A 12,014-nucleotide genomic window follows, 5' to 3' on the forward strand; every position below is an offset into this window, starting at 1 on the left:
AGTCAGTGCATTGTCACCTTGTCTCGTGCGATCTCTCTTCGAGCTACCAACACATGATCTAACGTTACCAGTTCTACTAGCGATCGGGATTACGTGGCCAATCAGCCTAATTTAGATCTTGGCTGAAGGCGTCGAAAGCTCCACATCAAGAGGGTTCTTGCCATTCTTGATCTCAGACAGCTTGGGCATGGCACGAATGCGAATCAGCTCGCTGCACTGCACCATCAGCGGATCGACCCCCATTGTTGCTACCGCTACCACCTCGTCTCCCTTTGCATAGTAAGCAGCAAACTTGAGCTCCTCCGGCTTGCCGTCAACGTAGACGTTGTCGAATTGAGGTCCACCACTACCGCAGTATCGCAGCTGCGAGCCGAGCGCAGACCAGAAAATCGCCACCTTGTCGTACTCTGTCTCGGTACCGGCAAGCGTCTTGGCGACAGCGCGACCGTGGTTCGAGGCAACGTTCCAGTGCTCGATTCTGGCGTGCTCCGAAGCACGCGTAGGTGCAGCGGCAATGTCGCCGATCGCGAAAATGTCCTGGTAGCCCTGAACGCGCAGCTTCGAGTCCACCGCAATGCCTCCGTCCTTTTCCAGCTTGAATCCAGATGCCTTGAGGAAGTTGGTAGCGGGAGAAACACCAACTCCAAGGATGACAACGTCAGCCGCGATCGATTCTTGTTTGCCTTGGTTGTTCTTGATGACCACAGCAGTGGGTCCGGTCGACTTGTCACCCTCGATCTTCTCGACGCCAGCCTCCATGTAGAACTTGAGTCCGTTCTTGACCTGCGCCTGCATCAGACCCTGGCCCACCTCCTGACCGAGCACTCGCTCGAAGGGCACCTTTTCCATGCCTACCACCGACACGTTGGCGCGCTTGATGAGGGCAATGGCAGCCTCCATGCCGATGAAGCTTGATCCGATGACAACGACGTTCTTGTTCTTTTTGCTCTCGTCTCCCTTCTCATTGCCGACGGCTTGGTTGATCGCCTTGGTGTCGCTGATCTGTCGCAGAACAAGCACATTCTTGAAGTCAGAGCCGGGGATGGGGATGCGCTTGGGTGTACCGCCGGTAGCAAGAACCAGCTTCTCGTACTCGATCGTCGATCCGTTCTCCAGCGTCACCGACTTGGCGTTCGCATTCACCTTGGTTACACTGGTGTTATGCAGCTCGACACCGAGAACGTTGTTGAGGTGCGACTTGCTCCGCCAGGTAACCTTGTCGGCATCGGCGATCAGCGCCTTGCTGAGCTTGGTGCGGTCGATAATGGCTTGCTCGTTCGAGACAATGGTGATGCTTCCCTGGTAGCCGCTCTTTCGCAGCTCTTCGACGCAGTTGATGGCACCGGCACCACCACCGACAATCACGACGCCCTTGCCCTTAGCGACACTCTGAGCACCGCCCTTGCAGCTGGGAGCAATACCAGGCTTGCCCTTGAGTTTTTCCGGGTCGGCAGTCACGAAAAGGTCGCCGTCTTCGACTTCCAGCTTGAGGCTGAGCAGGCTGTCGAGAGCAGGTGCATCCTCGATCTCGCCGTCCTTGGCGTGAAAACAGGCGCCATGCCAGGGGCAAATGATGCGACCATCCCCGGTCAGTACACCGTTGACGAGGGGGGCACCGTAGTGGGTACACTTGGAAGAGGTGGCGTGAAGCTGGCCCTTGACGTTAGAGACGAGAACCTTGACCGCATCGTCTCCTTCACCGGAAAACGTAAACTCTTTCATTTTGCCCTGAGCCACATCGTTGGCGGACCCGACACGGATGCGTTGTTCGGACATTCTTACGATGGAAGAATACAGACACGCTTTTGGTAATGAAAAGCGGGTGAGAGTTGAGGTTGAAGACGGGCCGCGAGCAGTTTGAAAGAGCAACCAAGAGTGCTGGCGAAGGGGAAGCATTAAACGCAGAGTGTGGATGCTTGTGTTGGAGGACGATAGGATGATATCGTCTGCGGCGGGGAGTTACAGATGAGGTGCGATGATAACAAGATGCGGGTGGGAGCGAGGAGCAACTCCCGAGACCAAGGGCGAAACCAAGGCTTAGGGTATCGCTGCTGTCCTATTGCGGTTCCACTCTCGAGGCGGATCGTGTAATCCAGCACGCTTGCATCGATCGCGAGACTTGTTGGTCAGCCTCGCATCACACTCTCGATCTCGTCACCTGAACAAGCTTTCCCAACACAAACTCGGAAGACCCGACACGACTTAGTAAACGCGTCACGAGAAAGTCCGGGCTCAGCCTTGGCAGTCCCGAGGAGAGTTGGCCAGGCTGAGTCTGGCTGGCGATGCTTTCCTCCACATCACCAAGCTGTACGTTGTCGGTTCGGTATTGCACATGCGTGATATACTGTGTACGGAGGCTGGTGCCAGTGTCTCGCTTCAACTCTGCGTCATCGAGCTGCATCATCGGAGAGAAGCTGCACCCTGCAGAGCATGCAGATCTCGAGTGTCGACTGTGTGTCCTTGAAAGTTTCTGACCAATCCAATTGCACGTATTTGCTGACATTTCACCACTATTCAAAATCTGACAGCTTTTGGTCCTCAACTTCATGGTCTAACATATTTTATTTTCATTCCCATTCACTCACGACTGATTCGTGATTGCACGATCCCACAAAGTCACGAGTGGATCACAACCGTGAACGCTAACTTACATGCGGCCCACGGCCGTCAAATTGGCCGATTGTCACCCAGCTGAACCTTTCCACTAAGCCCCACACCGAGCAGCGGGATACGAATTCTGCTGCCAAGGGCACTCACAGACTGTAGCGAAGAACCTGTCCACTACCGCTTGCGGCTTCCCCCACACTTACTCATGCTGCAACGTCTTCGATGTGCGCCTCTTCTCCGCATGTTTATGCTACTCGTTCATGAAGTGCTTGGATGCAAATGTCCTTAAAAAGAGGCACTCCTGTCTCGAGAATGGCCATGTGGTGCCAACCCACCTCCTCGCCAGTCGAGCTCACGGTTTACCATCCTGATCTCACCGTACATCTCCCGTCACGATGACTCTAGAACTGCCCACCGAGACGACGCACCTTTCCGACTCGCTCTTGGCTGAATTTGCCAGACATACCACTATCGACATCGACAATAATGTAGCGTCCATTGCAGCCCAGCATAATCTGGCGCATCGTCGACTGCTCGAACTCGACGAGACGAAACACACGAACCGAGCACAGATCGATCAGCAAGTCGTCAACGAGTTTCAATCGCTTTTTCACGACATGACCTCGAACCAGATCATTGTTTTGTCAACCTACTCTGAACTTCTGACGAACGACAAGAACAAGGCTGCAAAGTTGGTTGAAATGTGTGTTGCAGCAGCAAAGCAGATCAAGGGTGGGATGTGGAACGGCAAGCAACTATCCAGTACAGTATTGGAGAGAATCTCGGTTGATGGACTGACTGGTGCAGAGTCGGATGAGGAGAAGCATCAACAACTCGCATCCGACATTCTCACTGTTCACTTTGGGCTTGAAATGCTGCCCAACCTACTCGCCAGCGGTAATCTTCATGCACAGACGGCGACCTCTCAGGCCTACAATGCTAGTGCTACCGTCAGACACGCTCGACGATTCGTCGCGCTATACGAGCTTATCTCTGGAGACACTGTCGATAGTTCGCGTGTCTGTATCAAGATTCCAACGACCATCGCCGGGCTGCAAGCTATGCGCTTCCTCTCTTCTGGCGGCATTCTGGACGAGAACAACGTTGGTGGACCACTGCTTGAGGGAAAAATTCAAGTGCTTGCAACGACTGTATTCGCAGTCGAACAGGGTCTCGCTGCAGCACAAGCGGCGGGGGCGACATACGTGGCGCCCTACATCAACGCTCTTGCTGCGCACTTTTTTGATGCGGAAAATCCGAGCGCAGAGGACAAGCAAAAAGCCCTAGACGCGGGCGGGCGATCGATCTCTGAAATCATCTACCCTCTGCAGCGTTGCTTGAGGCGAATGCGTCAGCAGAACAACAAAATCAAGACAAAGGTCATGGCGGCGTCGTTCATAAATGCTGAGGAAGCGATAGAGCTGTGTGGGCTCGATCATGTCACGTTGGGCGCAGGAATCGTGCAAGCGTTGGCAACCACCAAGCTTACGGATGGGATTGTAGAGACCATGCATCAAGCTAGTGATAAGATGCGCATCGCCGAGGAGAAGGAGCTCGAACGGTATTGTGCAACCTTAGCGGCTATCAAGGATGGTGAAGCACAGGGATGTGGAGGATGGCTGAAGCAAGGCCATCGATCGCACGCTCGTCTTGAGATCGTTCTGACACAGGATGAAAGATGCCGCTACATGCTAGCTGATGCTCTCGCCCGATTCACAAGCGCTGAAGTGAAATTACGTCAGCTGTTTGTTGTCTAAGGGGTGTAGATTCTTCGTCACTATAGCGCTGTTATTGTTTTGTCTGATAACTGGTAAAAGGGGTATCATTGCAATCACAAATATTTTTTTGCTACTCAGCCACTCACGCCTAGAAGCCGTCATCACCTTTGAGCGTGCGCATCCAGAAGCCGTCCTTCTTCTTTTGCTGCTTGCGGCCTTCTGCTTGTAACACTGGAGCCCCTCCCGACGCAGCTGCTGTTGCAGTGGCCGATCCAACGCCCATGGCTACCGATGCCCCTGGTGGCGTGTTGAGTTTGGCCGCGTCCTCTGTATGGTCGAGGCCATCAGCAGCAGCTGCTGCTGCAAAGGTAGGAACTGGATCACCGGGTGCCTGATTACCCACTGCCACCGTCTTGCCGGTCTCGTCCACAAGCTTGAACGGAACCGTTGTGTCGGTCTCGATGACGAGCAATCCTCCGTCGGTGATAGTTGCATTCGGACCACCGGTGATACGAATGGTGCGGTCTCGATCAATGAACCAGCCAGCCGAACTGAGTACACTACCCTGCAATAGCTTTTGAAGTGCAGACTTGGATGCTTGTGCAGCTTTGTCTTTCAGTTGTTGGTCCACCGGTTTCGTTTTGCCATTTGCTCCTTTTGCGCCCGCGAGCGCGCCACCACCGATTCCAACCACTTGTCCAATCTTGGCCACTGTCTGACCTTTCGATGCATACTTGAGTAGTCGCTTCGCCGTGGGAGTGTGTGTGGCAACAGCAGCCGAGATTCTTGCCGCAACAGCTGAAACGGCGGCGACGGTGCCACCGGCGGCAACAGCGGCCCCGGCAAAGTAGATCGCACCCGCCCCAAGCGATAATGCGCCAATGGTGATAGCAGCAATAGGTGCATAAGTTTGGAACTTGTCGTAGCCATTGTCACCGCGGTCTATGCGGGCCTGGATGGTGAACCACACGCGACCAGTATGCATGGTGGCGCGGCCTCCGTTGGGCGGAACCGAGTTGGCATAGTGAAGCGGCGACACTTGTTTCAAGCAGATGTTGAGCGGCACTTGCGTGTCGTTGATAATGGTGACGTTCGGCATGGCTTGTCTATCGCTGAGCGGTGGTGGTTGTGGGATGAACCGGGCGAAATCGACGCTGAGCACTCAAGCGATCGTTCACGATTGTCCACTCACGAATATGACAGGTCGCTTCTGCACGACATGAGTTACGTGTCGAGCGAGGCTGTGTGGAGGTTGTGACAAAAATAGACCTGGCAACACAATCGTGAATGCGTCCGAAATGAACCTCGTCGGCGAACTAAAATAAGAAAGCGGCTGGCTGCCTTGTGGCGAAAATAAAGACAACATCATGCACAGAAGCACACGCTAGTTATAGGCAGGTCTCTCGTACCAGTACTCGGTACTCGGTACTCGGTACGGCAAGTTTGTTGTCATTTGTCATTCGTCATTAGCTAGTTGTCGATCCTGCCACTGACGATGCCGGCGCGTCATGGGATGCAACAACATCAACCAAGGACATTGGTATCAGACTTTTTCTTCTTCTTGTTACCCTTTTGAAACGCCCTCCAGTCAGCAACGCGATGATCGCGGGTCTGTTCCCAAACAGCATCATGTTCCGCTTTACGTTTCCTCTCTTCGACTGCCTGTTCTTTTTTCCTCTGCGCTTCACCCTCTGCCTGATGCTGTACTCGGATGGCTTTCCTTCGACGCAGCTCGTCGTCTACCATGAGTTCCTTGGTCGCACTACGTACACGTTCGTCCCAGCTTGGACGGAGGATGGCGAGCCGCGGATCATCGTAAGCGGTAGCAAAGGGCAGGTTGAGCTGCTTGAGCACCATGAGCCTGGCATCCATTACAGTTTCGTCCAGCAACTTGCGTTTATCCTCATCGAGCAGATGTGAGGATGCCTTTTTGAGCAGATCGAAAGCTTCGACGGCCCTCTCGTGCTTGACCTTGTCTGGATGGATGAGCAGAGACTTTTTCCGGTATATTTTGTTGATCTCCTTGTCATCTGCCTCCAGCGGCACCTCAAGCACATCGTACGGGTTCAGACGAAATGCGCTGAGGATACGGTCGATTTCGAGCTGCTGGAGCAGGGACGTGCGTTCGAGTGCAAAACTTCGTTTGTCGTCAGCCGTTGGCGTTGCTGCTACATCAGTCCCAATGCTCGAAATGTTTCGAGCTTCACCGTTGCTGGAGCAACTTGCATCTTTAGACTGTGCCAAATCTGCTGCTTTAAGACGGTATTCCTCGGCGCCATTTTGACTAGAAGGAAGGTAGGTCTTTGGCTCTGCGGGTGCGGCTGGCGGTTGGGCTGGCGGTTGGGCTGGCGGCGATTGTGGAGGTTGCGACGGCGGTGGTCTCGGCGGTGGACGTGGTGGTGGACCTGGAGGAGGACCGGGCGGTGGAGGCGCTCGCCCGGTCATATCTTCGGCTGTTCGAAGCGACGAAAGAGGTTGGCTGTAGCTATGTCTACGGGTGGATGAGAAGAGAGACCGTCCATGTGATGCTTGATTTAACTTTAGTCTATACAGTAACTACGTCGTGCGTGATAGGCTCGCGTGTCGGCGGCATTCGTGATTCACGGATTCTTGATTGCAATTTTCCCCCCGATTTCGTTTCGATGCGCATTAGGCGAGAGGGTTCACGCAGCTCAATCACGAATATGTGCAAGTCACACAGTCTGTGAGTCACGAGTGCTGCAACAAACGATTCTGCTCCACTTGCACACTCTGTGACTTCACACTAGTGATTTGTTGACCATCACCTGCTCCACGTACGCCCTCTCATCCTTGCTCTTCTCTCCCCTTCTCGCTTGGAGACACTGCCATGAGGATCGACGATCATGCTACCTTCTCTCGCTCTCAGCGCCTCTAGCTTGGACCAGTTTCGGAAAAACGTCTATAGACCTCGTCTTTGCCTTTTGCTGCTCATCCTCCTTCTCAGTCCGTATAATACGAGTCAGCTGACATCATCCTCCGAAACCTCTGAGACGAGCGTCAGCCAGCCGGCACAACCAGAATGGTCGATCAGCATCATTGATGGCCTTGTAGTAGCTGCAGCTCCGTCCGCATTGTCATCGACTCCTCCGAGGGCGAACGCTAGGCAAGAGAGAAAGTCACAGCCCAATAAGAACGAAAAGGCGAGCCCATCAGCAGCACCTCGCTCTTCAAACACCAAAGACGAGAGTAATGACACTGAAAGTTCTGCATCTCAGCAAGGACAGCCACCACCTGGCTCTCTCTTCCGCTTCCCAAAACTGAGTTGGGCATTACTCATCGATGAGCACGTTCTACCTGCGATGCTCTCGCTTCACCTGCTGTGGGCGATTCGTCTCGCAGCCATGGCAGTGGAAGACGGGCTGGTCCGTAATACTCTGCTAGGAGCCAAGTCTCACTTCCGCTCGGTGACCCTTCCGCTCCTCTACCTCTTTATTCTTGGCATTCTTGCGGTTCTCACCGGTCAGCCTGGCACCGTAGCTGCGATTCGATCGCTCTGCTGCACGTGGAGGAATCAATTCGGCTTCGACGTGCTGGAATCACCATCTTCTGAGCAAGGAAAGAAGGTTGTTTCTCGAGCAGATGGCCTGCTTCCTTCTTCACTCTTTGTCATTCTTGAAACGGCTTCGACGCTTGTAAACGTGCTCAGTATCCTTCCCAAGGTGGACGCTTCGTCGATCGCCGGCATTCTACCAGCGCAGATGCGACTCCCTTCGCCCTCACATTTGCCTCCTTTGGTCGAGATGCTACCCTTGCCTTCCTTCATCAAAGTCGCTCTGACGGGCGCAGTGACCAGCACTTCCACGGCTAGATATGCGAGAAGCCGGCGACCTATGATGCCTTCCATCAACGCAGGTGCAGCCACAGCCACAGCCACAGGCCAAACAGGAGATCAAAGGTCTGATCAACGTGCACAGCCGCAGCAAAGCAACGTCTATGAAAGTGGAGGTTCTGCGACTTCGACAGCAATCGAGCCTCGGCCATCGGACCATGTGGGCGAGTCGGGAGACTCATACCCGCAACAGATCTATCGTCTTATTGGTGCGCCCGATAATGAAGTGGTACGGTCAACGAGTGTCGCTCATCCGATTGCTCCTCTACGTCTGCCAGAGACTGACACAGGCTCGGAGCAAGGGGCATTAGAATCGTCTGCGTCACGACGCCGGAGAGCACCTCGTATGCGCGGTCAGTCAGTGCTTGTCTCCACAAAGTGGATCTTGGAAACCGCCACTGCGCTGTTCGACAAGGCCATGGGCACGCTTATCTACGCCATCATCACGCTGCGGCTGCCGACACTTTCACCAACCTCCTTGCCTCCCGTGCTTTCGCTATTGAGCCTGCGATCCGAACTAGCCTCGCTGACGCAAATCTGGTCAAGAGCGCGCAACTCTGTGGAATGCCTCGAATTTGTTCGGCGCAGATGGGGTGTCCAGCTCGATCAAGGTCAGGACCCATACGCCTCAGTGTCGAGACCACGTGCAGCTGCAGCTGTAGGCGATTACAAATGGAAGTCGTACGACGATGTGTATTGCGCCATCTGTTTTGAACAGACTCGATCTGCCCAAGCGTCAGCGGCCACGAGCGACCGACAAGCTGATGACAGGAAGCCGCACAAGTTTGAGTTCTGCCGACTCGACTGCGGTCACGAGCTCCATGATGTCTGTCTCGTGTCGTGGCTGACTGCACAGGCTTTCTGTCCCACATGCCATGTTGTTCTCAGTTTCAGTCCCAGAGCGGCTTCGTCGTCTAGACGCACCTCTGTGCAGGAGTGAAGATTGCGTACAGTCTTTACTTGCATCAATGGACATCTAGAGCTCATAGCCATGTTTGCCTTACCATGATCATCCTATGTCAAAAATTTAAGGCAAAAAGAAAGAACGTCGTGTGTTGGTTGTGTGATGAGGTGGTAGAGCGAGTATCGGCGGTTTGAACGGCGTTCTGTAACAAGCGTGAAGGGAGCATTTACCATAAGAGGAAGGAGCCATGTGACGGTGCAGCGTACCAAGACAATCACGAATCGTGAATTTTCAGCCGTGGGTTTTCTTCGGACGTGATGGGCTTTTGCAGATTTCAAATCACGACTCGTCACGGCAGGGTTTGTCTCGGCGGAAAAGAACACGCCTTGCAGCTGTCACAAAAAGTCGTGAGTGTTGATCTTTCTTATCTTGGGGCTTTGCTCCAACGGTGGGGGCACAACGGCTGGCTTTATTTGTATCACGCAGGACCACCTGCCATCTTTCTGATCATCACCACCATCGTTTGAAAGAGACGTGAGGCTGAGCTCCCTTTTCGAATCATACGGATCGCAATTCTTGCCGGAATCGTGTTCGGGTTATCGGTCAGCAAGTGCCCATCATGTTGCGGATAGGGTCATCTGCATCTCTGTTGCTGCGTACTCCCAGATGTACGGCTACGGCAGCTCAAAGCAGCCTTGCTATTCACACTTGCATCGCGCATCGAAAAAACTGTACGATTTCGCAGGCTCACTCCCTCATTGCCCCATCTGTGCTGGCCCACACCCGTACCACTTGCCCCGACGGCTCAAGGCATGCAACTCGTCATGTACGATCTTTGCACACCACAAAAACTTCGGCCTCGACAGTAGAGGCTGCAGCCGCACAGAACGATCCAGCACCAAGCGAAGCGAGCGAGACCGAGCATGCCGTCATTTCCACCTTCGATCTGTTCTCCGTCGGCATTGGCCCATCTTCCTCTCACACTGTTGGTCCAATGCGTGCTGGTGTTATCTTCGTCTCAGACCTGGCCGACATGGATCTGCTCGATCGCGTACACACAATCAAGATCAACCTCTACGGGTCGCTTGCTCTGACAGGTGCAGGGCATATGACACCACAAGCGCTGCTGGGCGGTCTTGAGGGCGATGACTGCGAAACCGTCGATCCTCCTTCGGTTCCGGTTCGATTCGAAGAGATCAAGCAGGCAAAGAAACTCTATCTTGGCAAAAACCTCTTCAAAACGCTGGGTGAAGGAACCACAGATTCTGGAAAGCCGATCACGAAGGGAAAGATGATCGATTTCGATTATGATCGAGATCTCAAGTGGATGTTTGGTCAGGTGCTGCCTCATCACTCCAACGGGATAAGGATGAGCGTGTTTGACAGTGATGGAGAGATGCTCGCCACCAACGACTATTACTCGGTCGGAGGCGGATTTGTAGTCAATGGCGCGCTTGCTACGCCATCGTCGTCTGCGACCTTGTCCAAAGCCAAGCCCGAGATGGAACATGTCAAGGATGTCAAGCATAGCCATTCGACTGCTGCTACGCCACTGCACGACGAGACACTCGAGGTCTCGGCGCATCCTATCGACTGGGGTGAAAACGTGTTCTACAAACAGATTCGTCGTAGTGACGCCGAAGCTGCACGTCGAGCTGGGTCCGCGCCCACCGTCGAAGGACTCTTGCCTCAAGTAGAAGCTCCAACCCCGGCGCTTGATTCTAACTCTGCATGCGTGCCCTCCACGACGCCCGAATCGCACTCGCCGGAAAAGCTCACATCGCGACCCGCGACAGGCCCGCCATTCCCGTTCCACAACGCGGCTAGCTTGCTGCGACAATGCAAGACGCGCAACCTGACGATCGCACAAGTGGTGTACGAAAATGAACTGACGTGGAATCCGCCCGAGGTGGTGCATGAGAAGCTGGTCAAGATTTGGACTACGATGGACGAGTGCATCAGGGCAGGTGTTGAAAATGAGGAAAAAATATTGCCGGGCCCGCTGGCGGTGAGAAGGAGGGCGCCGCAGTTGTATGCGCGGCTGTTGAGGGGTGTCTATCGCGGCGGAGCTTCGCTCCACGGTGGAGGGGCAGGGTATGCCAAGCTGGATGATGGCGCACCGGGGATTGATTCCACTGCACCTGTCAAACGTACACAGTCGACGTCGCTCGATCTGAGCACGCCTAAGCTGCGCACGCGCATGATCGGCAACTTCAACCACGCCATCATGCCGTGTCCACCGCGCCGCACCAACTTTCCCGCAATCGACTATCTGACGTGCTACGCGATCGCTACCAACGAGCAGAACGCCGCGGGTGGGCGCATCGTGACCGCGCCCACCAATGGCGCCGCTGGCGTTCTGCCGTCAGTGCTCAAATACTGCTTCGAGTTCATCTTTGACGATGATCCCGTGCGCGACCTGACCAACTTTCTGCTCACCGCTTCCGCCATTGGTATGCTCTTCAAACGTGGTGCTACGTTATCTGCTGCCGAAGGCGGGTGTATGGCCGAAGTCGGGGTAGCCACCGCGATGGCAGCCGCTGGGTTTGTCGCCGTGCTGGGCGGTAGTCCTGAGAAGGTGCTCCAGGCTAGCGTGATCGGCATAGAGCACAATCTTGGCTTGACGTGCGATCCGCTCAATGGCCAGGTCCAGATCCCGTGCATCGAACGAAACGCGCTCGGCGCTGTCAAGGCGGTCACTGCTGCCCAACTTGCGCTCGCAGGCGACGGAAAACACTCGGTCAGCCTCGACGATGCCATCACCGCAATGCGCGAAACAGCCAGAGACATGCATACCAGCTACAAGGAGACGAGCTTGGGCGGATTGGCTACTGCAGTCAAGGTACCCGTTGCCATCCCGGATTGCTGAGCCCACACGCGTGCAAAAGCAAGACTCTTTGCTCTCCACCATGCATCACTTGAGACAACAACCACG

General features: G+C 54.5%; 6 protein-coding genes across 6 annotated transcripts; 3 read left to right on the forward strand and 3 right to left on the reverse strand.

The window, feature by feature from the left end:
- Positions 1-111: 111 nt before the first annotated feature.
- UMAG_00037 (uncharacterized protein) lies at positions 112-1,776 on the reverse strand (the record flags this gene model as incomplete). Its single annotated transcript, XM_011387710.1, has 1 exon — positions 112-1,776. One exon carries the CDS (start codon positions 1,774-1,776, stop codon positions 112-114), a length of 1,665 nt encoding a protein of 554 aa, XP_011386012.1.
- Positions 1,777-3,002: 1,226 nt separating this feature from the next.
- UMAG_00038 (uncharacterized protein) lies at positions 3,003-4,364 on the forward strand (the record flags this gene model as incomplete). Its single annotated transcript, XM_011387711.1, has 1 exon — positions 3,003-4,364. One exon carries the CDS (start codon positions 3,003-3,005, stop codon positions 4,362-4,364), a length of 1,362 nt encoding a protein of 453 aa, XP_011386013.1.
- Positions 4,365-4,473: 109 nt separating this feature from the next.
- Positions 4,474-5,424, reverse strand: UMAG_00039 (uncharacterized protein; the record flags this gene model as incomplete). The annotated part of the gene is made up of 1 exon (XM_011387712.1): positions 4,474-5,424. The coding sequence occupies one exon, from the start codon at positions 5,422-5,424 to the stop codon at positions 4,474-4,476; it is 951 nt and encodes a 316-aa protein (XP_011386014.1).
- Positions 5,425-5,849: 425 nt separating this feature from the next.
- UMAG_00040 (uncharacterized protein) lies at positions 5,850-6,770 on the reverse strand (the record flags this gene model as incomplete). The annotated part of the gene is made up of 1 exon (XM_011387713.1): positions 5,850-6,770. One exon carries the CDS (start codon positions 6,768-6,770, stop codon positions 5,850-5,852), a length of 921 nt encoding a protein of 306 aa, XP_011386015.1.
- A 419-nt stretch (positions 6,771-7,189) lies between these two features.
- On the forward strand, positions 7,190-9,115 carry UMAG_00041 (uncharacterized protein; the record flags this gene model as incomplete). The annotated part of the gene is made up of 1 exon (XM_011387714.1): positions 7,190-9,115. The coding sequence occupies one exon, from the start codon at positions 7,190-7,192 to the stop codon at positions 9,113-9,115; it is 1,926 nt and encodes a 641-aa protein (XP_011386016.1).
- Positions 9,116-9,698: 583 nt separating this feature from the next.
- Positions 9,699-11,948, forward strand: UMAG_00042 (uncharacterized protein; the record flags this gene model as incomplete). Its single annotated transcript, XM_011387715.1, has 1 exon — positions 9,699-11,948. The coding sequence occupies one exon, from the start codon at positions 9,699-9,701 to the stop codon at positions 11,946-11,948; it is 2,250 nt and encodes a 749-aa protein (XP_011386017.1).
- Positions 11,949-12,014: the final 66 nt, after the last annotated feature.

Source organism: Mycosarcoma maydis, chromosome 1, assembly GCF_000328475.2.
Source record: "Mycosarcoma maydis chromosome 1, whole genome shotgun sequence".
In the NCBI taxonomy this organism is placed as follows: domain Eukaryota; kingdom Fungi; phylum Basidiomycota; class Ustilaginomycetes; order Ustilaginales; genus Mycosarcoma; species Mycosarcoma maydis.